Source organism: Coptis chinensis, chromosome 8 (genome assembly GCF_015680905.1).
Source record: "Coptis chinensis isolate HL-2020 chromosome 8, ASM1568090v1, whole genome shotgun sequence".
In the NCBI taxonomy this organism is placed as follows: Eukaryota; Viridiplantae; Streptophyta; class Magnoliopsida; order Ranunculales; family Ranunculaceae; genus Coptis; species Coptis chinensis.
The window spans coordinates 33,872,367-33,896,539 of NC_141463.1; the positions used below are offsets into that span (position 1 = coordinate 33,872,367).

The following is a 24,173-nucleotide window of genomic DNA, read 5'->3' on the forward strand; positions in this document are numbered from 1 at the left end:
AGTATCATATTGAAAATTATACCACATAAAGTGTGATATTCAGAACTGATTTCATAGTAGTGAACACACCTTAATATGTCACATAGATTGTCATATTAAAAATTATACCACATATAGTGTCCTATTCAGAACTGATTTCATAGTCGTGAACACAACTCAATATGTCACATAGAGTGTCATATTTCCAATTAGAGCACATAAAGTGTCATATTCAGAACTGCTTTCATAGTAATTTATTCACTTTCTAGATTGAATCGGACAACAAGGTTGAAGATTATCCATTTAAAGATGTGAAGGCAAACTGGGTACAACCTCACGTACTGCTAATAGTGGAAGAAGCAACTGTATTCCGCTCAATATACTCACCTTGTGGAAAAGCCGGGTAAACGGTGTTGGCTTTTGTACATTCTTTATTTCAGTAGAACTTCTTCCAACCCATACTGAATTCCTTTTCTTTGGTGTAGGGACTTCATCATGGACTTCAACAGATGGTCGGAGAATAGATCCACATTTAAGTGCTTGCTTTGGAATGGCAGAGTATCTAGCTTCGTATGTTACGATCACATTTTGTTGTGATGTTCTGAAATTAGAAACTACTAATGCTTTTGGGATTACAAAATAATTTAATTACCTTGCTACTTGTTATATTTGGTGTAGTTGGTCTTTGCTTGGTGTGCGTACCTGAACGCGGAGCAAAACAGCAAGCTTACGAACAACAATAGGCACTATTACTACCCTATGCTAATGGGTGGGAGTAAGGTATGAAGCGTAAATGGTTTTGTTCTATAATAAAAGGCTAACATGATGATGTACCTTTTGAGTACCCAATGTTGTTTTTTATAGGATAAAATAAAAAATGAGATGCAGCTAACTTCCCCGGTTCGTGCAATTAACTTGGACAATGATATTAGTGAATATCGAAGGGTAAGATGATTCTACAATGACTCATGGTTTTATAAGGCAGTTCCCAACTTTGGTAGAAAGTTCCACCTTGAACTACTTTTGATTGTGGTTGTGTAGTGGTTTGTGCCCGTCGTCGATGGTAATCACTGGTGGCTATATGTCTTTGAACTTAGTGCTCGCAAAGTTGTGATATTGGACTCTCTGGAGAGTAGCACATCCTACATTTATGGAGGGTCGGAGTCGATGAAGTCTATGGTTTGTTTTGTAACTTCAAGTATTTTTGTGATCATTTGAGAATATCTTACAGTCCACACTTCATGTTTTCGAACTATAACTGACTTTTGTATTTTCTTAGGTTACCAAAATGCACTACACTTTGTCTGTGATTGGAGATTTCAATGCCAAAAATTGTGGTGTGAAAGACTGGGTTATTGAGAAATGCAAAGATGTGCCACAACAATATAATGGGTATATAACTTATCCTATGGCCCTAACTTATAGTTTCAAATTTGAGTTTAGTGCAATCTTTAAAAGTATAGTAACTACGTATCTTTATATGTATAGCTTTGAGTGTGGGGGTGTTCATGATGAAATTTATGGAGATTTGGGATGGGGAAAAGTTGGTACAGTGGTTTGATCAGGTAACTATCTCACACAATCTAGTATCTTTCTCATCGTTCAATTAATTATCTATAGTTTGGTTACCTTACATCTTCATTTTGACTAACCATGCAAATTTGTACATGAACTTGCAGGAGGATATGCCTTATTTTTGGCAACACATTGTTGTCTCAATGGTAATGTCGAAACTAAACAAACTGTGCCCATAGATGATATGGAGAACGTATGCTTTGAGAAGTTTGCATGTCTTTTTTGTTGCCTCGATAGTTTGGAGACGTTGAAACTCAAAGACCTAAGCTTTTTGTGAATCTTGTAATTAGCCTTAACATAACATCTCTATCGTAGTGTTGTTCTCTTGGAAATGTTTTGTGAGATATGTAATGTAAGTTGACTTGTGGTGGTTTGTTTTGTTTATGATGGGATACAATGATGTTATTTCTCTACTTATACTAACTTTCATATTCATGACTTGTGAACGATTTTATAGTTTGATCTATTCATGGTTTGTTCGTTGGGATGTTCACAGAGTGTCATATTGAAAATTATAAACTCTGTAAATGTGATATTTAGAATTGATTTCATAGTATTAAACACGCCTCAATATGTCACATAGAGTATCATATTGAAAATTATACCACAATAAATGTGATATTCAGAATTGATTTCATAGTAGTGAACACACCTCAATATGTCACATAGATTGTCATATTGAAAATTATACCACATATAGTGTGTTATTCAGAATTGATTTCATACTCGATCGTGAGCACAGCGCAATATGTCACATAGATTGTCATATTGCAAATTAGACCACATAAAGTGCCATATTCAGAACTGCTTTCATAGTAATGAACACACCATAATATGTCATATAGAGTGTCATATTGCAAATTAGAGCGCATAAAGTGTCATATTCAGAACTGCTTTCATAGTACCTTAGTGTCTTGAACACACCTCAATATATCACATAGAGTGTCATATTGAAAAGTAAAGCACATAAAGTGTGATATTGTCAGAACTGATTTCAACCATCATATCATCATTCCAAAAATAAAATGAAGTCAAATTAACAGACGCCATTTAAAAAGGAAAAGGAAACAAGCCAAGTTTTTGATTTCATAAAATAGCTCATAAGCTAATACAACTAGTCCATTCTTCAAACAAGTAGGTCATGCAAATACAACTACGATACTTAGCTAACATAACTAAAAATAAGGCCAACTCGAGCCCTAAATCTAACGAAATCTGGATACTTCATTCCAACCTCATGAAAAACCCAAGCATCCACAGTCAAATCCATAGCATCCTCAGTTGTAAGCCCCCAGTTAATCTGGATGCTTCTATTATGCTTTCCAGCAGTATGGTTCATCGGTTAGTAATTTGTATACTAACTCCCCCCTGAAATCAGTCATCGCGTTTTGGTGTAATTTTGGGAAGTCATCGCCTTCCACTCCATGAATTTGCACACAAATAGTCCGTAGTCCACCCTAAAGCTCAAACAAAAGAAGTATTAAATCTTGAGTCACATTTCTAGTGTTAGATTAACATTATCACAAAAGAACTAGGCTAGAATTACTTATGGATCTGGTAATTGTTGAGGGCACTTTCCAATTTCCAACAATGAACGTAGCCTTTAAAAGGGATTTATTGCTCTTCTTCTGCGCAATGTGTTCATTTAAAATTGTATAGACACGTTCCATCTGTATTGCCATTTCAAATTGATAGAAGATATTACAAATATCATCAGTCACGAATACTCTAACAAAACCTACAAATTAAAATCGACAACAAAACAGTTTCACATGCAAGTGCACAAACTCAAGTTTAGTAACTCACTATTTTCGTGGCATTCCTGTAGGGAATGGATGTGAGGGGATATCTTGTGTTCATTGAATCAAAGTGTGTCTATATGTTATCCATCATGTTATAATGTAGGAGCGTCCAATGACATCCCCTATTTTCTTTGACTGTTTTGCCACTATTTATAGGAAAGAATAGATTTTGAACATTTTCGTGAAGATGATGCAGTGGATCAATGAATAAACCTTCTCAAGGTGTTTTGCAAAAATCACAGTAGTCTATCAAAATATATTAATAATAACCTAATAAGAATATGTAATCAATATACCAATACCAATAGTATGCAACACTGTGTATTATATAACCCTAGGTTTCGAACATACGCAAGTCATAGTGTTAAAGTAATGGTTAAGTTCTCTTTGTTCTGAGGCTTACGACTAGGATAAATTTTCTTCTCTATCTCTTGAGGATACCAATTTAATACTTGCATAGTGCATCCCAGAAGTAAGTCAATTTTCATCGATGATATATGAGAAGTTGAGAACAAAATGTGTGTTTGGCTTACCTGGCCATTAACAAATTTGTCAAGCATCAATTCTTCCAACTGTTAACCGTGTACTTGAATTGTGTCAACATTCCAAGCAACAGTGCTGCAATGAAACACATACATTACGTACACCATTTAATACAATAACATATACATCTCGGTGATGGCAAATTCAATTGTCATTGCAAATACATACGACTATGCATTCTTTACAGTCAAATGAACTTGGCATCATAAAAGGTTTTCAGATTAACTTAGGTTTTACATACTTTACATGTGCAAACTTGAAAAACCTCCCAACCACTAGCTGCTTTCGAGAATTAAGACATTGAAATGCTGCTGAAGATTCTACTGAAAGTAGCTTTTCACTAAGATTTGTTGTAGTCGGACAGTCGTCAACACATATTACTATAACCGGTTTTTGTTTTCCCTCTCTCTCATTCTTCTTCTTCACTTTTTATGTAGGTTTTCTCGTCCTTTTCTTTTGATTTACAACCATTGATCGCAACTCCGGTTGTAGCTCCTCTTGGCTGGCTTCATTTGTTAGCATCACAACCACTAGAACAGACGGTGTCAATGGCAATGCTTGCATATCATTATCTCTAAAAGGTGAAATCTCCTTTTCAGCCTCCACCCCAGACTCTTTCTTAGACTCCTCTTTAGCATACTCCTCGCTCTCCTTTTTACCCTCCTCCTCGTCCTTCTTCGTACTTATAAATTTAGAACTTCTACACCAACGACTTTCAATTTCTTCTTCTCTTTCTTTTAATTTGGCTTTCAAGGCTTCCTTCTCTACCCGCATGCTTTGATTTTCTTCTTTCAACTTAATACACTTTCCCCTTAAGTCCTTTTCTGTTGGAATCGGATCACTTGTCAATGTAACAAGCTCCGCTTCCTTAAATTTGATTTCAGCGGTCACCTGAAAACACCGATAATAACTTCATATAGTAAGAATGTAATGTAAAGTGTTCATTTAACATTGAAAATAAGGGATTTGTCTAGAAAAAATTAAATTGGAAAAAACTACTGTCGAATGCATTTGACATTGGAAATGATCAGTGTCAAGTTCATTTGACATGGGAAAGAAGCTGAACATCACAAGTGATAAAAAATCAAATCAATATCAAATGAACTTGACATTGCAATAGAGTTCCGAACAGTGAAAACTACTTCCATAATTGGAATGAAATTCTGACGACATCGAAATTTCGAAGAAGACATCATATAGGGGGAAGGGAAATAACTTCAATTTCTAATACATTCGCACACCTTGTCCACTGATAAGAGCCCAAAACTGTAGTTTAAACCCCCTAACAATAATACTTTTAGACCAATTATGCGAGTAATAAATAAGAGTTAATGTTGATTACGTGCTTTTATGTATTTCAGGCATTAAAGTCAATTATGTGCAGAAATATATCACTTTGGCGAGATAAAGGAGCAAGGGTTAGTTGTTAAGAAGTTCTGTGATTAAAGGCCAAGATTCAAGGATAAAAAACCTTTTTAAACCCCGGTCAAAGCTGAAAAGTCAAAGTCAACACGGGCATAAACAACGCACAAAAGTCAATAGAACTTCCAAAGGTCGTATCTTTGGACTTAGACCTCGGAATTGGGCCTACCTTATGGCAAAACGACCGGATCGGAAAGAGCTTTCCAATGGTCTAAGTCTTGATCCAATCAGAGAAGTAAAAGTGGATGAAAAGTCTGTTGAAAAAAAATCTAGCTGAAAAGGCTTCTATGGACTGAAGAAATTGGGTTTTGGGCTTGATTTTCCGGCCCAAAACATGGCTCCTCAGCCCATGCATGAAAATGTGGATCTTGTCTCCTCCATTTCAACACACAAGACTTAACTCTTAAGCAAGTAGAAAATTAGGTAGCCATTGGAGAATAGTTCTAGATCTAGTTTTCTCTCCATTAATTAGTTTTCATATTTTGTTTTAGATCTAGTTTTAACCTTTCAATTAATTAGTGTTAGAACAAGTAGATTATTATTTTAGAATCATAATTAGTTTCATAATAAAGTATTCATTTTCATCTCAATTTAGTTTATTAATTCAATTCTTATTTAGTTTTAGTATTGTTAAATTCATATCTTAGTGTTAATAATTTCTTAGTGTAATTTAGATTTGAATTCTTGATTAGTTCAAATTAGTAAAGTTAGAATCTTTATATTATGTCTTGTTTGAATTCAATTGGTAATGATAGCATAATGATTCTAGGCTAAACCTCCATTAGAGGGGGTTGGAGAAGCCTTGATGAAGCTTGATTTTTGTTAAGTGTAGAATAGTCCTGATTTCCCATTCCATTCTAGAAAACAATTAGTTCACCATGAGAATGAGTTTGATTGTTTCACATGCTAGGTGTTAGTTGGTAGAGATTACCATGAACAACTAGGGATTAGGAAGAACCAATTGTTATGCGAAAGTAGTTCAATTTGGATTACGACAATTCTTCGTTAGTAAATTAAGTTGAGTTAAGGTGGAATCAATCCCCCCTAATTCCTTATCATAGTATCAATTTAGCATTTCGTAGTTGAATTATCATATCTTGTTAGTATAATTTACATCGTAGTATAATTTCGTAAAACTCTCATTAACTTTGGATAGATTGATAATCTTAGGAAACGCGAATTCTAAAGAACTAGGAGTAGAACGAATCTTTTACTCCAAATCTATATCGATAGAATCGAGAGTAGAAATCTTTTGATAAATAACACACTCAAGTTTTAGTTTTAGTTTTACTTGAATTTAAGTTATTCGTTTCTTATTCGTAGGTAAGACTATCTTTTTACGATTATCATCCACACTCAAATTTGACAAGGCCTGGGTACGAAGCATTTTGTCGAGTGTTACAATATCCCATCTTGCGAACGAAAGTACATAATCAGCAGATCTATTTGGCATTACATCAACCAAATTGACGTGATCGCACAACCAGTACTGATATCAAGAGCCACAAAAAAAAAGTTAGTCAACATGTAAAAAATGAAATTAATAATAAAATGACAAAAAAACAAGGCTAAACTAAAGTGAGTTCAGATTGTAACTTACCAAAAGAAGAACTGTGCAAGATTTTACTTTTGTAGGTTCACGGTAGTACATCTTCATTCGGCACATAAGGTTTTGATGTATCACTTTTGGCTAGGATACTTCATTCATTATTTTTACACTATCTAAGTATTTCAAAAACCACCACTGTGTTCTTAATGGTGTTGGAAAGAGAAGAGTGGTGATAATGTATAATGAAATAAGTTTGATGAAGTCCTCTTCATCCTGCTTGCCATTCCATGAATTTACCATTTTATAAATAGCATTTACAAACAATTCCTTGGACAAGTTCTTTTCTCTGCCAAAGTGATGAGTCACAAGCCCCGTTTTACTCAACTCGTCCGCATCTATGTTTGTAGTCACATGACTCCCATTCATTGGCATACCAAACACTCTAGAAACATCTTCCAGCTGTTAATTTGACAAACACCTCTCCTAACTTGAATGCTTCTTCCCTTTCATCGTAAGTTTTAATAATATCCACTACGATCCGTGTTTTTTTTACCACCATTTGTTTGTCCAACAAATTATCAAAGAACACTCTAAAAATGTGACCAAATGGTGTTCTACCCATTAGATCATTGAAATCAACACCAACGTTTGACTCACGGAGTTTATTGGCAAGATAAAAAATTGGTAACAAGGTTGAGCAAAAAAGATAAGATTTTGTTTCTTTCTTATCTTCATCCACTACCTTCTCTTCCTTCTTGTTCTTGTTATCTTCATTCACTCTATGAATTACCACTTCCTTCCCTTCCTCTTCTTAGCTACTAACTATATTTCTTGTAGATTATACATTTTTTTTTTGCATGCAAGTAGGGATATTTTATTACTTATAAAAAGAATGTTACATCGAGAGAAGGAATACAGCTAGAGAGATACTAAGCTAATGCATCCAGCCTAGTAAACCGGTAATAAGGCCTATATGGGCTTTCGATGGCCTTGATGTAACTCGGTTTGGTCGAGCTCCAAAGAATCTCATCCTAGATAAGAGAAGATCCTCTCTTTGCAACAACATCGTGCCAAAGTTGGCCTCTCGGAAGGTATGGGACAGGCGCCAATGCACAAGCTTTTGTGTTGCTCTAACCCATCGAGCTTTAAGAAACCATGGCATGTTGCCTCCACTGAATGCCTTAATCCCTGCTGCTGAATCGCTCTCAATCCATAGGTGTAGCCATCCTTTGCCAATTGCTACTTCCGCTGCTAAGACAATCACAAAACACTCCGCGATCAAAACTGGTGGTAACCCCCAGACCGTAGGCTTGAAATCCTAGTACTTGGGCCTCATGGTTCCGAAAGACAATGCCCGCGCCACCAATCCCTGGATTCCCGATGGAGGAGCTATCGATGTTCACTTTCATAGTACCCAATTATGGAGGAATCCAACTTACCTCTTGTATGCGGCTTGGACGCGGTCTCCCCTTAATTTTGAAGGCATGCAGCACGGCTAAGTCATCTGGAATATTGAACATGTAACCTGAAGCTACCTTACCCGAAGCCGAAACTCCCTTTATGACTTCATTTTTGATGTGCGACTTGCTTAACTTCCTGTCCTTGAAGAATATGCGATTCCTTGTCTTCCAAATTTGAGACATCAGGTGGGCAGCTGCAAAATTCCATAACTTTTTCCTGATTAGGCTAAGAGTTCGGGAGGCAGCAAGAATACCTTGAAGACTTATGGTTGGCTTTACCTTGTGGACTCCAAATAGCCAAAATCATAACTCCTTAGCGATAGGGCAATCCCATAGAATATGGTTGGCTTTCTCCTCCTCTTGTTTGCAAAGACGACATCTTGATACCATGTGAATTCCTTTCTTCCTGACCCAATCATCAGTAGGGATAGCCTTGTGAATAAGCTTCCAAACGGTACTTGCGGTCTTAGGGTGCAAGTATTTATTCCAGACCATACGGTGCCACCCCACAGCTTGTTCCTTGCTCCTGACGGTCTCAAAAGCCTCCTTTACAGTGAATCTACCATCTTTCGTAGGTTTCCAGATTCTAACATCTTCATTTTCTCCCGTAGGTGGCAGTAACAAGTTAAGATCAATACCGCCTCTTGCAAAGACTTGCTTCACTTGATCAGGGATAGACCAATCGCCCACATAAATGATGTCCGATACCTTAGCTTTGAGGTGTTTCTAGTTGATGCCTTGAACCTGATCTACTAGAGAAATTCCAGCCCAATTCTCTTGCCACAGCCTAATTCCCTGTCCTTGTCCCACAAGCCACCCCAGATGCAGAGACATCTCTCTAAGGGCTCATCTAATACCAGACCATATTGAGGAACTTTTGAAATAAGAAAGCCATTCTCCTGAAACCATGGTGAATTTAGCCTGCATATACAAGCTCCATTCACTTTTCCCAGTGAGAAAAATCCAAGCAAGTTTTCATGAGTAGGGCTAGATTTCCATGAAGTTTCACGAGCCCTAGCCCTTCTTCCTTGAGAGGTTTGCAAACCTTTTCCCATTTAAGAGTAATACCTTTCCTAACCGTGGGATCCCCCGACCAAACAAAATTCCGTATAGTTGCTTCACAATCTTTGATACACTTTGAGGGCCATTTGTATATGGACATGTTATACACTGGGAGACTATTGAGAATTGATTGGGCCACTACCACCCTGCCATGAAAAGAAAGCATTCTTCCTGCCCAACCACTTGCTCTTCTCTTCACTTTATCCACCAAGAGTTGTATACTAGCTCGAGTTATTCTACCTTTAAAAAGCGGAGCGCCCAGGTATTTCTCAGGGAGAGAACCTTCAGAGATATCAAGAAGATCTATAACTTTAGCTTTCTTGTTCCTATTCATAGCACCAAGGAACAACTTGCTTTTAGACTGGTTGAAATGTTGGCCGGCGGACTGCTCATAGCTGTTAAACAACTGTTTAAGAAGCCTAAGGCCCAGTATGCCTCCATTAGCGAATATGAAAACGTCGTCCGCAAAGCAAAATGTGGGTGGGGCTAGGGCACTTGCCCGCTGCTGCCATATGCTTTATCTTGCCAGAGTGAAATAACCCATTTAATGCTCTATTGAAGACATCTTCCGCTATATCAAAGAGGATGGGGGAAAGGGGATCCCCCTGCCTGAAACCTGTAACAGTCTCAAAGAAACCACATGGACCACCGTTGATAATAACATAGATATTGGCACTTTTGAGAAGAGTGGAAATCCAGGAGCACCATTAGTTGTAGAAACCAAACCTTCTAAGAACTTCTAGTAGGAACTCCCAATTGATAGAATCAAAAGCTTGAGTAATGTCAAGCTTGATGCCGATGTTGCCACCTTTAGTCTTCTTGTCCAACTCATTCACCATTTCTGAGGCAAGAGCAATGCCCACAGTACCTGTTCTGCCTTGAATAAAAGCCAGTTGTTCTCCGCTAATGATCTTACTCACAATGGATTTAATCCACAAGGAAAGAATCTTAGTAATAATCTTGAATAAGAAATTACTAAGGCAGATAGGTCGGAAATGATTAACTTCAACAACATTCGTAACTTTCGGCACTAGGACAAGAAAGCTAGAGTTCATGCCCTTGGGGAGAACATTATCTCTAAAGAAAGAAATGACTGCATGAGTGACGTCCTGTCCAATGATACTCTAGAAGGTGTGATAGAAAATGCCTTGGAAGCCGTCGGGCCCTGGGGCACTGTTTGCATCCATAGCGAACACAACATCTCTGACCTTATCTTTGGTTGGCATGGCTGAAAGAGTAACATTATCTTCCACTGTAACCAGGTTCGGAATCAAATTCATCATAGCTTCATCCATCTCTACTGGTTGGTGCTTGTACTTTTCTTGATATTCCTGCACAATAAACCCCTTTATATGGTCTTGTTGTGTAAGAAAGGTACCTTCTCTGTTCTTTATTTCAGTGATTTGTGCTCTTGCCTGTTGCATTTTGATGGTGGAGTGAAAGTAGGCTGAGTTTCGTTCACCGTGTAAAGCATCTGAGACTCTAGATTTCTCCTTTGCCATGGTAGTAAGAACATTTGTAACTTCCTCAATTTCTGATGCCTTATCAAATTCCATTTGTTGTAAGGTGGGATCTGTAGGATCATGCTCTTGATCTAGCAGAATCTGATCCATTTCCTCTTCCAGGTGCTTAAGATGCTGGGATTGATTACCAAAGACTTCAAAACTCCAGCTTTTCAACTTTTGCTTCAGCTTTTTCAGTTTTTTTTACAACTTTCCTGATGGGCACATCATATAGGGGCTCATTCCAGCTATCTGCTACCACCTCCCTGAGAGTATCATGAGAAAGCCAGGCCTTTCTGAACTGAAATGGTATGTTGTGGGGTTTAGGAATGCAAGTGTTCCAGCCTACAATTGGACTATGATCTGAGAGCTTTCGTTTGAGAATTTTGCTCCTCCATCCTACATTTCCTTTCAACCAATCTTGGTTCACTAACATTCTATCTATCTTCTGAAGCATATGTTTGCTACCCCATCTCTTATTACACCAAGAGTATTTAAACCCCGAGGTGGTGGAATCAATGAGAGCATTCAAGTGGATAAAATGATTGAAGTCATCCATAGCCGATATACACGGAGTTCCACCCCCTTTCCTTTCGGCTATTGAAGTAACAATATTGAAGTCCCCTATCACTGCCCAAGCTTGTCCACTAGTACCTAGCAGAGAAAGCTCCTGCCAAAGCTGACGACGAATACCATAAGAACTGCTTGCATGCACAAAAGTCAGAAGAAAATTTCCCATTTTTACTGTAATCTACTACTGGGATAAATTTACGAGGGTAGGAGTCATACCCTCCCTCCAAAATAACCATATATTGCCTACCCTATAAGGGGTGTTATTATGATAGAAAATCGCACTGAAACCATGTTTACTCAACAATGGAGGAAGTACGTTTGGTGGCTCGATAAGAGGTTCCGCTATACAGAGAAAGTCGGGGTGGTAAGATATGACAAGCTCCTCAATATGGTACCAAGGTTCCTGTCTTTTAACTCCCCTAGCATTCCAGTACAATGTATTCATTTGCGGGTTGATGAATTTGCCTTCGCCCTGGTGCTCGGTGCCAACAGATTCTGCACTTTCCACTTAGGCTTATATCCTTTCTTTGAACTGGCTTGTGCCTCATCCTATTCCACCTGATCCGCCCAATTCCCTTGTAGTAGAAAATCAGCTTCCTTAAGGACCCGAAACCTATTTGGAGAGGCCAAGTTATATTCTTCAGAATCTTGATGCACTCTAACCTGTGGGTCAGGTGTAGTGGTCTCCTTGGCCTTGGTGACATCAGGTTCATCCAATGCCAAAGGGGAAAGCAAAACCTCTGTAGCTGCCGTCGATGTTCTAGCTGTGATTGATTCATCTCTTTCCTGGTTGCGATGCTCAAAACGTCCATCCCTATTCATAGTTGCTATAGCACCTACTATGGAGTCAGTCTGGGCATCATGGAGGTGTAGAGCCACAGCTCTTCCAACCGACCCAATCCCACTCTCAACAAAACCAACTACACAATGTTCTCGGGCAACCACTCCAGCTGAGATGGTTGGTAGAGCTTCTTGTCGGCCTTGGACAGCTACCTCCTTGCCATGATGCTGTTCAGAAATGGTAGAGTGGATCATTGGGTCTAGGTTACCTTGATCCACTGCGTTCTGGGTTGCTACTGAGCCCATGGTGCCCTCAGCCTCAGCATCTATATTTACTATTAGCTACTCTGTCTCTGATATTGACTGCTCTATCATTGACCTCATCAGTTGGTCCTCGTCCCCCGCCAAACCCGCAAACCTGTTATGAACCGGCACATCTGGAGCTTTCTCGGAGTTTTTTCTCTGCCAGGTATTCGCCCCTTGTCTACTAGTCTCTCTGGCATGCTTTTTTTTCCCATGCCTCCGGACAAATTTCTCTCCCATTGGTTCGGTGGTTGTATTAACATCCACTACCACCTCCTTATCCTTGTTTCCTTGCCCGTTGTTTCTTTGCATATCACTACGGAGCTTACAACATTCCGTAACCAAGTGGCCCACAATTTTGCAGTGGGTGCACATTTTCGGTAGTTTCCTAACCTCTACCGTTTGCCAAAATTAGACGTTCTTAGTCCTAACATAGATTTGATCGGGAATAGGTTTCGACAGATCAACATCCACCAAAATCTTGGCGTAATATCCATATTCCCTATTCAGAGTTTTCTCATCAATCTCCATAGGATAACCCACTCCTCGGGCAATAGACCTAAGAGATTCTGGCTCCCAGTATTCCTGCCCCAGTCCAGGCAGTCTGATCCAGACAAGTGCGTGAGATTGACGTTGGCTGTCCGGATTGAAGTTTGGCGTCCACTGACTAATTCTCATAGGAATTTTGTCAAACTCCCATGATCCCTTCGCCCAAACCCTGTTCAAATCCTCAGCTTTCGAAAATCTTAAAAAAAGGTAACCCTTTCCTATAGGGGTAATGAGACATTCACTTGACGTCTGCCATAGTTTCTTAGCTAGGATACGCACCCGTTCCAGTGTCACCTTTTGTAAGTCAATCCTCCCCACCAGACAATGTTTGCAAAAGAGAAGACCTTTTTCATAAGCTGTTTCCGATATTGTGACTGCAGGGTACTCCCCCATCCTCTCTGGATTTGGAAGCTCCGTCATTTCCATTGGTTGTTGGATATGTTGAGTTGTAGCCTCAACATATGATATTTTGTTTGAGCTCATCAAGGGAGCTGCTACGGTACTTCCAGGTAGATTATCTTGTGGAGCAGCTGGAACTGTACCTGAAACCACAGGCATTGGCACACTGGGATATTCCAGTTCATAGAGATTCATTCTTGGTACCTTGCGAACTCACACTTTCAGAAGTGGAGGATTTTACTGTGAAGGAAACCAAGAGAGGGGTAGCTATCTTGGGCGAACTTACACTGTGAAGTAGTGAAGGATTTTACTAGCCAAAAATAGCTAAACAGAAGGCCTTCCCGAACGCGCACTCTAAGGGAGTGTGGGATTTCACCGGGAAAGCGCAAGTCACAGACGAGAAGGTGAAGAGCTCGATATCACTATTTTGTTTCCTGAAAAGGAGGGAAAACGGGATGTAGAAAGGATATGTGCTATTCACCTACTATTTTTTACTAAAAGCGGTAAAGAAAGGGAGCACAGGATCACCAAAGTAGGTTATGTTATGTCGCTACCAAGGTCCCCTTTTTTGGTCCCCTGTAGATTATACATGAAAATAAGTATAAGAAACCAATTTATTCAGATTCGATCATTTAATAACATTACATTCCTCTAAATAATCCAACCTCAAAAAACTCAAATGCCTATGCTTAAAAATCCATAAATTAACAACAATCTTAAAAATTGTTTTTGACCTTCTCTCCCGGGCATCGCTTTTTGCTCCCCCTCCCCATTGACTCTAAATGCACAATTTCCTCATTTTTTCTCTTCTTCACTCCATCCACTGCTTTCATAGGTGTTGCTTTCGTCCTTGTTGGTTTTTTATTGTTGGTTGTTTTCTTCTTCATCTTCTGTAGTGGATTTCTAAGTTATGTACTTTTAGGTTGTTGGAAGTTTGGAGTTTGGTTCTACCATTTAACTGTTGTCGGAAGTTTGGAGTTTGATGTATTTACTGTTGATAGAGAAGAAAGAAAGAGAAAAGAACAAGGCTAAATGGGGTTTAACATTTGAATTGTGGGCTTTAGGCCCAAACTCTACTTTAACACACTGAGATGTGCCACACAAAGTATCATACTGAGAACCTCTTTCATAATAGTTAACACACTGCAATATATCATATAGAGTATCATATTCCAAATTATACCACATAAAGTGTGATATGCAGAAATTTTATCATTTCACAAGACTCATGGACTGACAAGTTCCAACATCAGTGAACTTCTTCCTGAATTGTAATAAACAAAATCATAATATTTGTCCGATTCATGAAGCCAAAATAAATACCGTTGTAACAATTGCTCTAACTATTACAACAATCGCTAAATCTTCTGAGAAGCTTAGCAACAACTGCTTCAAACAGCACAAATACTCTACATTGTTCAGTTGCACATCTCTTTCCCTTTATATCAAATATCTATCATGCCGAAAAACACTCGCCCATCCTCATTACAAAACTTCTCAACATTGAATTTTTCTGGAGTGTTGTACCCAATATCATAACCTGGAACATCACCACCAGGAACACATAACCAATAACTTCACCATTAGGAATATCACCACCACAAAATCTTGTAAGTTCAACAGAAAATAAAAATAAAAGAGTTGCGCGAACCGTATAATCTAAGTTTACACTATAATGTCATCACCATCTAAGTTAAACAAGTGCGAAACCAAAACATGTGTCGTACCTTGCTCACCATTGTGTTTATGCATATGTGGACACCTAGGTTTTGTGTACTCCATAGATTGGCAATTGCTACACTTGTACCTTCGAGATCCCGGTGTTCCTTTATCCAATCTCACTAAAGACATGAAACAAACAACATTTACTTACTTATAACCCAAAGAAATAAAATGTCATGTGCTCCAAAAGGAAATTTCTAAAACTAAAAGTGAGATGTACATGCATGCATGTTCTTATGTCTCCCACACCTTGTAGTAACATATTTTGATGTAGGTAAAAGATAAACGGACACTCTTATCAATGCACGTTATCCACATGTCTATACGGAAATGAATTTTATAACGTCAAACTTTCAACTTACACCCTGTATCTCTGTTCAACTCGTCATCTTCCTCATGTAGATCGGCAACTTGAGCAGTGTGTTCAACATAGTTGCGGTTAATACTTGGACCTGTAAAATAGTGCAAGACAACGAAAATGTTGCCGAAATAAAGTTGAATCAACAACTAATCAAAAGATACAATTGGAAATATACATTACAAAGTTGGGACCATACCAAAGAAAAAATCGCAAAGGTAAATAAAACTTACCTATGTCCTTCGGATGCAAGAGTGTGCATGTGGGTTTTGTGTGACCTGTCTCATCACAATGGCCACACTTATTCTTTTTCATCTCATTGTGACCTTGAAATCAACTAGGATTTTGCGGTCGACCTTTGAATTTTACATGTGGGGGATCATTAACCGATTGTTGATGTGTGGTTTTAGGCGGAGTAAAAGGCATCTCAAAAGGAACACGTGGGCTGCCTTCATAAGCTGGTGAAGTCTCATCGGTTATTGGATTTTCCATTGGACTGTTAGGCATCTCAAAAGGAGCATGCAGATTGCCTTCAGAAGCAGATGGAGTTCGATTCTTTCTAGAAAAAAAAGCTAATTTTTTTTTGAAAGCTTCAGTGTTTTCCGCTATTTGGGAGGCCCATGAACATATCTCATTACATTTGGTTGTAAGATCGCTGAAACGTATAACAGAGGCCGCTCATTCAGAAAAGTTGGGATTGCTTAATGGAACAACCAATTTAGTAACCCGTGTCCATCTCCTTAAAAAGTAGCCTTGAGGTATCACATGAACGTCCTCATGTTTGTAAACTAAAATGATATGTCTACATGGAAATCCAGATGACTCAAATAGCCCACATGAATAGCTAGCGTCCTGCAATACAACATTGTATCTCACAATCGACTTTTTTTGCCTGTTCAAATAGCGACTCATGGTGTACACATGAATATTGTCACCCACATCTTTTTTACCGTCTACAATGTACATCACTTCATCATTTAATTGCTTCTTAAAACAACCAAAAGTAGCTCGAGTATAGATAAATACAGCTTGATTTGCATATTCGTTCAAGTGGGTATGAAGGACTGGTTTGCTTACTGTCGTCATCACCTCTTCCTCGTGATCTGTGTGCCGGATATTTGAAACTACCACTTCCATTTTTCCAAATAGCTCAAACAACTGCATTCCAGCTTTCACATGAAGCCGGATTACAGAGTTTATACTCTCGCAACGTTGGGTGCTTCTGCAACCGGCAAAGAACTCACCATGAAGATATGCTTCTGCCCACATCTTTTTTTTCATGTATATCATGTTCACCCATTTGTTATTACTGACTTGGAATTTCTTCACGAGTGTTTCCCACCTTTCTTCGAACTCATTGGACGAGTACATCATATACATAATAGAGCATAAATCTTTTGAAAATCCAACGATTTGGATATTTTTGAAGCAATTTTTTATAATGTGCCAACATCACAAGCGATGTTTCAAATTTGGGATAGTAGATCTCACAGCCTCGCGCATCGCAGGGTCACCATCAGTGATCACTAACTTAGGGTGTTTGCCATACATCGTGCCAACAAAAGATTTCAATACCCATTCGTAAGACTCCACACACTCACTCGTCAACAATGCAAAACCAAACTCTACTGTTTGTCGTACTCTAGCAAAGACAATAATCGACATCATATACTGGTTGCTCTTGTATGTTGAATCAAACAACAATACATCTCCAAAGCAACTGTAGTCCACACGATGAGGTGGAATCTGACAAAAAAAGTCTAACCAGCTTCCCACCCTTATTTAAGTTATAATTGTAATGAAATAAGGGATCTCCCTTCACCTTGTTATCCATGAAATCTAGTAGTGTGTTGGCGTCACCATCAATACATCGATTTCTCCTATCAAGCCCCATATGATTATACAAGTCTTTATTCAAAAAACCAACACTTGAGAAACCTCCAACCCTATGTACAAAAACATCCATCACCTTGCATTTACGAACACCAACATCAACTAGGCTCGTAGCAAATTGCAAATCTTTTTCACTTATATTTCTATGTGATCTAAAGAACATCGAGCTCGGATCCGGTACAAGTGGATGTGTGTGTTCCCCAATAAAATCCTTCACAACCCACAAATTTGATTCAAAATCATAAACTTCAAAGCGGGCTTTACATTTAAACCTAGTGATGGGCTTCGACTCTTTGGATTTGATGTCGCGTTTTCTGGGTGTGACACTATTTATATTTTGTTCACCAGCAGCTGAGCATAGAAATCTCCGCTTAACACGAACACCATTTGTACGCATTCTATAAGTATCTTTACGAACACTAAAACCGACAAACTTTGCATATTGATTGTAAATTGCGAAAGCCTCCTCAGTGGTCTTGAACAACATAGAATAGAATGTTGCTTTGTCTGCGCTCGAAAACTCTACTAGCTTGACACCCGTCACTATCTCTATCACTGTTCTCATGAACTTCAACATTTTCACCCTCCCCCATAGATGTCACATCTACAAAATCACTATCCTCATACGTAAAACTATCAAAACATGCATTTCGAAGCCAATCTTCTTCTTTGTCGTCAGAGAAGTAATTCATCATCGGATTGCTACATGGAACAAGTGCACTTTTAGCGCATATTCACTCGATTTCATACTCTACGAAGTAATCACAGTGGTAATAGTAAAAAAAAAAACATAAATGCTTGAACAGTAGAATGGTCAGAACCAAATAACTATTGTGCTCAAACCATATACCACTTTGGAAAATTTCAATGTCAAGTTCATTTGATTCAATGTCAACTTCATTTGACATTAGAAACAATCAATGTTCTTATTCATTTGATATTCAAGAAAAGCTCAACATGATATACCTTTCTAACTGTCATAATAATACTGCACATCACTTTTCAAATGAACAAAAGAGCAAATGTGTGTGATTTAAGGTTCCCTAAACACTTTGCAATCAAATTGTCCAAATCACACACCATTCAATTGTGAAATTTTACCTAGACATGAAAAAGTGAAGGAGCCAAAAGAGAAATCAACTAACCTCATACTTATAATTGTTGAAGATCAAAGTACACTACGAGAAATGGAGGCAAGATTTCTTCAGTTGAACAATGGATTTTAGTGAGAGGAAAAGTTTAGTTGCGCCATATGGACGTTAGAGGGAGAGATGTGTTGTTACTTTCTTACCCTTAACTATTCCTTTTGCTTGTAGCATACTCCTATTAAACTACTAGATGTAGCATACGCCTATTAAATGACTAGATGTAGCATAATCATATTAAGCTACTAGATGTAGAATACTCCGATTAAAGCACTAGATGTAGCATACTACTATTAAACTACTAGATATAGCATATAAGTAAGTATCCAACAACAAATGACATTGTAGTCTACTTGCCATTACATCACTAAACTAGTTCTTAAACCATTAGATATATCATACTATTTTTTTTTTATATAAGTAGATTTTATTGAAATATGATAATCTGGAGACAGTACAAAGGAAGTGAGAGAGAGCCTCACCTATAACAACATATCGTTACAAACAGCAGTGCACCCTCAATAATAATGGACATAAACTAATTAGTTACCAATAATAAGAAGTTCCCAGTCCCTAAACCTATAATCCTTCCTCTTTGTTATGCTGTTAGGGTTTTTTGTTTTATTGTTGTTATTGTTGTTAGGGGTTTTTTTTAGTAGAGGGATAAGGAAAGCTTATTTGTTGTTGGTTCCATTATTACTGATGATGGTTTTTTTAGGAGGGTTTTAGGATGGAGAAACTTCTGAAATATTTTGAATTGCCACCGACATTATGCAATGGAAAGTTATTCATATTTGTTTATGAGGGAATAATAACATGATCAATGATAACTCCTCCGGCTTCAATAAATGAAGAGGAATCTTACACTAGAAATAAAAACCGTTCAAATTCAATGTTTAAAAATTGTTAGAAGGTTTGTTTGTCCCCTTGTTTATGTACTTTGTTTTTCTAGGCTCCCCTTGTTTATATTTCTAGGTATTTTGATCTTTTTTGTTTTTTCTTGTTTTAGCTTTCTCATTGTATTATACAGACGAAGGTGAACAAATCTGAAAACCACAATTTCAATAATACAAACTAAAAATAAGTCATTGAAAGCAGGTCACTTATTTCAAGCAAGATGAAATACATATAGACCATATGAGTCATTGAAAGCAGATCACTTATTTCAAGCAAGATGAAGTACAGATGGACCATTTTTACCAAACAAGTTAAAAACCTTTTTAACCACTCTAATGAAATTATAACAATGTACTTCTGATTTCTGTTATGGCGTGCATACAATGCAACAGCTAATGGAACTCTTTTCTTATTGCCTTGTGAAAACATTCATTTTAAGGAGTTCTTCTTAATATCTATCACAATACGATACTTGACATCTTTCTTAACCATCCTATCAAGTGCTTCATTTATGTAGTCAATTGGAATAACTTCAATCCCCCGGTATATTGATAAGTGCTCAAAAAGTGCAATTTAACCCTCGATTATGCCTCTTGTTTAGCCATCTTAGTGGACTAATAGTGTTTGTAAGTTATATTTTATGATTCTACAGCTGAAAAAGAGAGTTTTGTGGAATATTAGAGAAAAAGGGGTAAAACGGAGCAATTCGGAGCATTAAAGATCACATGGGAAGCCCATGGACAATTATGGAGAAGGCCAAGGAATTGAAGCTATTAAAGATACAACTTGGACCAATTTTAAAGCCTATTTGGAAGCCCAAGGCAAAAGGATTCGTTGCTTAGACCAAAGCCCGCAAAAGAGAATAGAAGGATAGAGCAAAAAAGGGAAAATAGAATTCCGCATCTGGGACTCATGGATTGCGCGTCCATATGCATTGCTAGCATCTGAGATGCATGGATCGTGCGTTCAGATGCATGAAATGACACTGTAGCCACTTCCTTCTCAGTTTTGGAGACGAAGATGGACTCTGAAAGAAGTCTATTTATATTAGGAAACAAATGGCGGTTTGGAATGCTTTTTAGGTCCCCTATAAATAGAGGACCTAAGTGCCTCATGTAATTTGCCAATTCACTTATATCTTTGTCTCCAGAACTTGAGGCAGAGAGAGATTAATAATAAAAAATTCGGTTTTAACTAGCTGAGTCTTAATAACTTAGTCTTTCTAATCTTATGTTCTTCGACTCTTCTTCTTCTAGTTCTTCATGTTCTTCCTTCTTTATGGAAGGCTAATCTTCTCCTTCAAGGGAGGAGATGAAGCTGATGCTTAAGGTTTAATAATTCTTCTGGTTCATGGTGTTCTTCAATCAGGTTAGTTCTTTATGTTTTTAGTTATTAGTTCCATTGCCCACACCAGGGGATGGAAGTATAGAATAGGGTTTATGTTTTGCAATATTAATATCATGCTAGTGTTCTTTACTTTTCTTCTAGTAATATAATTCTTGTCAGGGAAGTATTCTTTGTGTTGCCTTAGAAGGGGTAGCTCAGGGAGTGGCTGCCTAGGAGAAGTATTCTTTGTGTTTGCCTTAAGTGGTAATTCATTGAATGGCCACCCTATTAGGAAGTACTCCTTGATGTTGCTCTCGGTAATACATTGAATGGCTGCCAGAGCTTACATAAAAGGAAAGAAGATATTAATAGCATAAACATAGGAACAATCTTAAGTAGAGTTAATTGTTAACGATGTTTCGTCCAAGAGAGCATCGACACTCGCTCGATTGCCTAATTGTAGTCTACTTGTAAGAACAACCATGAAGCAGAATGTTATAGATTAAAAGTATTGGTGGATTCTAATCTCTTGAATTCCCTCTCCTATAAATTCTCAATAGTTTAGTTAATTTAGTTTAGTTTAACATTAGAATCTACAATATCTATAATCATAGTTTTTAATCCCTCAAACCCCCTTTCCAGTCATGTCCTTCATATAAACATACACTTAAAAGTGGAACGACACCCTACTCATCCTTTACTTATTGAGGGATAATTAGGTTTTGATACGCTTCTATTTGTTCAATAACCATCATCCATCTACATCATCCACCCACATCATTTATCTACATCTACCATCTCATAAACACAAAAAGAAGCGTGTGTCAAATGGCGCCGCTGCTGTTTTAAGTTGTTTATGTTTAACGTTTTCTTTCAAGATTAGAATTTTGGATCCTGAGGTAATTTTAGCCGCATCATCCATCCTTTTAAGAAAGAAAGAAGCTTGAAGGACATCTCGAAGACAAGATCTACTATCTAGGTTAGTCGAATCTTCATTCTTTTTATTTCATTCTTAGTATAGTTGCATCATAGTTTAGTTTTATTGCTTTCTAGTATAATTGCATTTAGGACCTTTTCAACAATTGAAGTTGTAAGCCAACACAGCAAAACATCAAACTCTAGTGTTTCTTAATTGTCTGAATCTTGACAAACGGACTATCGTTTGTGGGCCGTAGTACTTAAGCAATCCAAGTGATTTACCATAACCCTAGAAGAGACAACTTTAGACAATGGGCGAGATACTAGCTGCAAAGCCCAACCCAGTTGAAGGAAAGTAGTTTTACATTTTAGTATAATTTAGAATAGTTGCATATTATTCAAGCATTGTAGGATAGTTTTTCGTCATTTTTGCATAGCATTTTCTATTGTATGCCCCGTTGTCCATATCATCGTTCGGTAAGAACACAACAGTGGACAAGGTTTAACAACCGACTCACTAGAACTACTAGACAAGATTGATATAATGGCCGCACGCAATGATGGAGGTGTTTTGGACACCAATAATCTTGAAACTATCCCACCCATACAAGCACAACAGAGGAAGAAGCTGAGTGATTTCTATTCACCAATCGTTGGAGACCCACCCAGCAGTATTGTTTTTCCAGAGACAGAAGCTAACCAGTTTGAACTTAAAGCATCCGTAATCTCTATGCTTCCAAAGTTCAATGGTTCAAACAATGTTCAGCCTTATGTTCACATGAACAAATTTCTATCAGTCCTCAGAACTTTAAAGAACCAAAATATTAGGGATGAGAGTATCAAGTTAATTCTTTTTCTACTCTTACTCGAAGGTAAAACATCCGAATGGTTAACTGCACAGCCGATCAATTCAATCAACAACTGGGAGAAGTTGAGAACAAAGTTTATGAACAAGTTCTACCCACCCGGAAGGCGAGATGCCATGCAGCAAGCCATCAGCAATTTCCAAGGGAAGGTGACTGAAGAATATCATCAAAGCTGGGAGAAATTCAATAATCTGCTAGTCTCATGTCCACATCATGGTTATGATAATTGCACACTGGCTCATTTTTTCTTTCGAGAACTTTCTACTATGAACAAGCAGATGATACATTCAATGCATCAAGGTAAGTTTACATTATTGGATGGAGAGGAAGCCTACAACTTTCTCAAGAATTTAGTTGAAAACACTCAACAATGGAGTACTAGCAATGAGGGCGTAGCTAGAGTGGAGGGGGTGCTGAAGCAATTTGGCAACCAAAATCAAGATGACCCAAATCAAGCAATGCTATCAATTATGGCAAGCCTATCAATAGGACTTGAAACTCTGAACAAGAAGTTTGATCAGTTCTCCATGAATCCTCCAAAAGCAAACAATTTCCAAGCTAAACCTCAGCTATCCAAGCCTTGTTATACCATTTGTGAGCTATTTTCTGATGAAGGCCACACCACTAAAGAGTGTTCATACTATTTGGATACTAATGCAGAGGCATGTAGTATCAACTCTTTAGGAAGAAATAACTAGTTCAATTAGGGACATAATTATTGGAAGCCACAAAATACAAATCAGAGGAATTTTCCTCCAGGATTCCAAAATTAGTCGAATCAGTTCCAGAATAACCAGTATCAGTTCCAAGACCGCCGACAACCATACAGAAATCAACAGTCATACTAGAACCAGCAATACCAAGCCAACATAAACAAAGAGTTAGTACCGGATCTTTTTTTTTTTTTTTTTTTTTTAAATAACTAGGGTTTATGGTTCCCCAACCTTCATTAATATCAACATCTCAAGTACATCATTCCTTTTTATCCCCTTTGATCAACTCTGACAATTTTTGATCCATCGGGGGAATAAGGTACATTGTGTTATAACTTCTATCATCACTTACACTATTTCTAGTGGTACTAACTTTAGACAAATAGTCTGCCACCTGGTTTCCTTCCCTGAACACATGCCTTACCTAGCGCTTTGCAAACTTGATCCTTTCCACGCTTATCTGTGCTACCAAGTTCCTGCAGTATTATGGCGGATCCTCTGTTCCATTCAAAATCTGTGCTACTCTGAGTGAGTCTACTTGTACTCCCACTTCTAAGATATTCATCTGAGTTGCACCTTTGATGCCTTTCAAGACTCCTAGTAATTCCTGATGTATGACTGAGAGCTTGTTCGAGCTACCACTAAAGGCCATTTGGACATCTCCATTTCGGTCTCTCAATGCTCCTCCATGCCCTACTTTCCCATGTTGGACCGAACCATCTGTGTTCAAAGTTGCCATATCTGAATCGGCCCTCTCCCATTTTACCCATATCTCCTCCTTTTGTTTAAAGCTGACCCCGATACCCAACTTCCTCAACATAACTCTAGTTGCGACAT

At 38.0% G+C, this 24,173-nt stretch overlaps 5 protein-coding genes across 5 annotated transcripts; 1 reads left to right on the forward strand and 4 right to left on the reverse strand.

Annotated features, from left to right (window-relative positions):
- Positions 1-744: 744 nt before the first annotated feature.
- On the forward strand, positions 745-1,540 carry LOC147481210 (putative ubiquitin-like-specific protease 1B). The gene is made up of 5 exons (XM_086578864.1): positions 745-759; positions 844-924; positions 1,021-1,158; positions 1,259-1,371; positions 1,468-1,540. Exons 1-5 carry the CDS (start codon positions 745-747, stop codon positions 1,538-1,540), a joined length of 420 nt encoding a protein of 139 aa, XP_086434990.1.
- A 9,511-nt stretch (positions 1,541-11,051) lies between these two features.
- LOC147481211 (uncharacterized) lies at positions 11,052-11,633 on the reverse strand. Its single transcript, XM_086578865.1, has one exon. It carries the CDS (start codon positions 11,631-11,633, stop codon positions 11,052-11,054), a length of 582 nt encoding a protein of 193 aa, XP_086434991.1.
- Positions 11,634-12,961: 1,328 nt separating this feature from the next.
- LOC147481212 (uncharacterized) lies at positions 12,962-13,693 on the reverse strand. The gene has a single exon (XM_086578866.1). It carries the CDS (start codon positions 13,691-13,693, stop codon positions 12,962-12,964), a length of 732 nt encoding a protein of 243 aa, XP_086434992.1.
- A 2,563-nt stretch (positions 13,694-16,256) lies between these two features.
- On the reverse strand, positions 16,257-16,847 carry LOC147481213 (protein FAR1-RELATED SEQUENCE 5-like). The gene has a single exon (XM_086578867.1). It carries the CDS (start codon positions 16,845-16,847, stop codon positions 16,257-16,259), a length of 591 nt encoding a protein of 196 aa, XP_086434993.1.
- Positions 16,848-17,030: 183 nt separating this feature from the next.
- On the reverse strand, positions 17,031-18,048 carry LOC147481214 (protein FAR1-RELATED SEQUENCE 5-like). The gene is made up of 2 exons (XM_086578868.1): positions 17,401-18,048; positions 17,031-17,324 (listed from the first exon to the last, which is right to left on the reverse strand). The coding sequence occupies exons 1-2, from the start codon at positions 18,046-18,048 to the stop codon at positions 17,031-17,033; spliced, it is 942 nt and encodes a 313-aa protein (XP_086434994.1).
- Between the last annotated feature and the right edge of the window lie 6,125 nt (positions 18,049-24,173).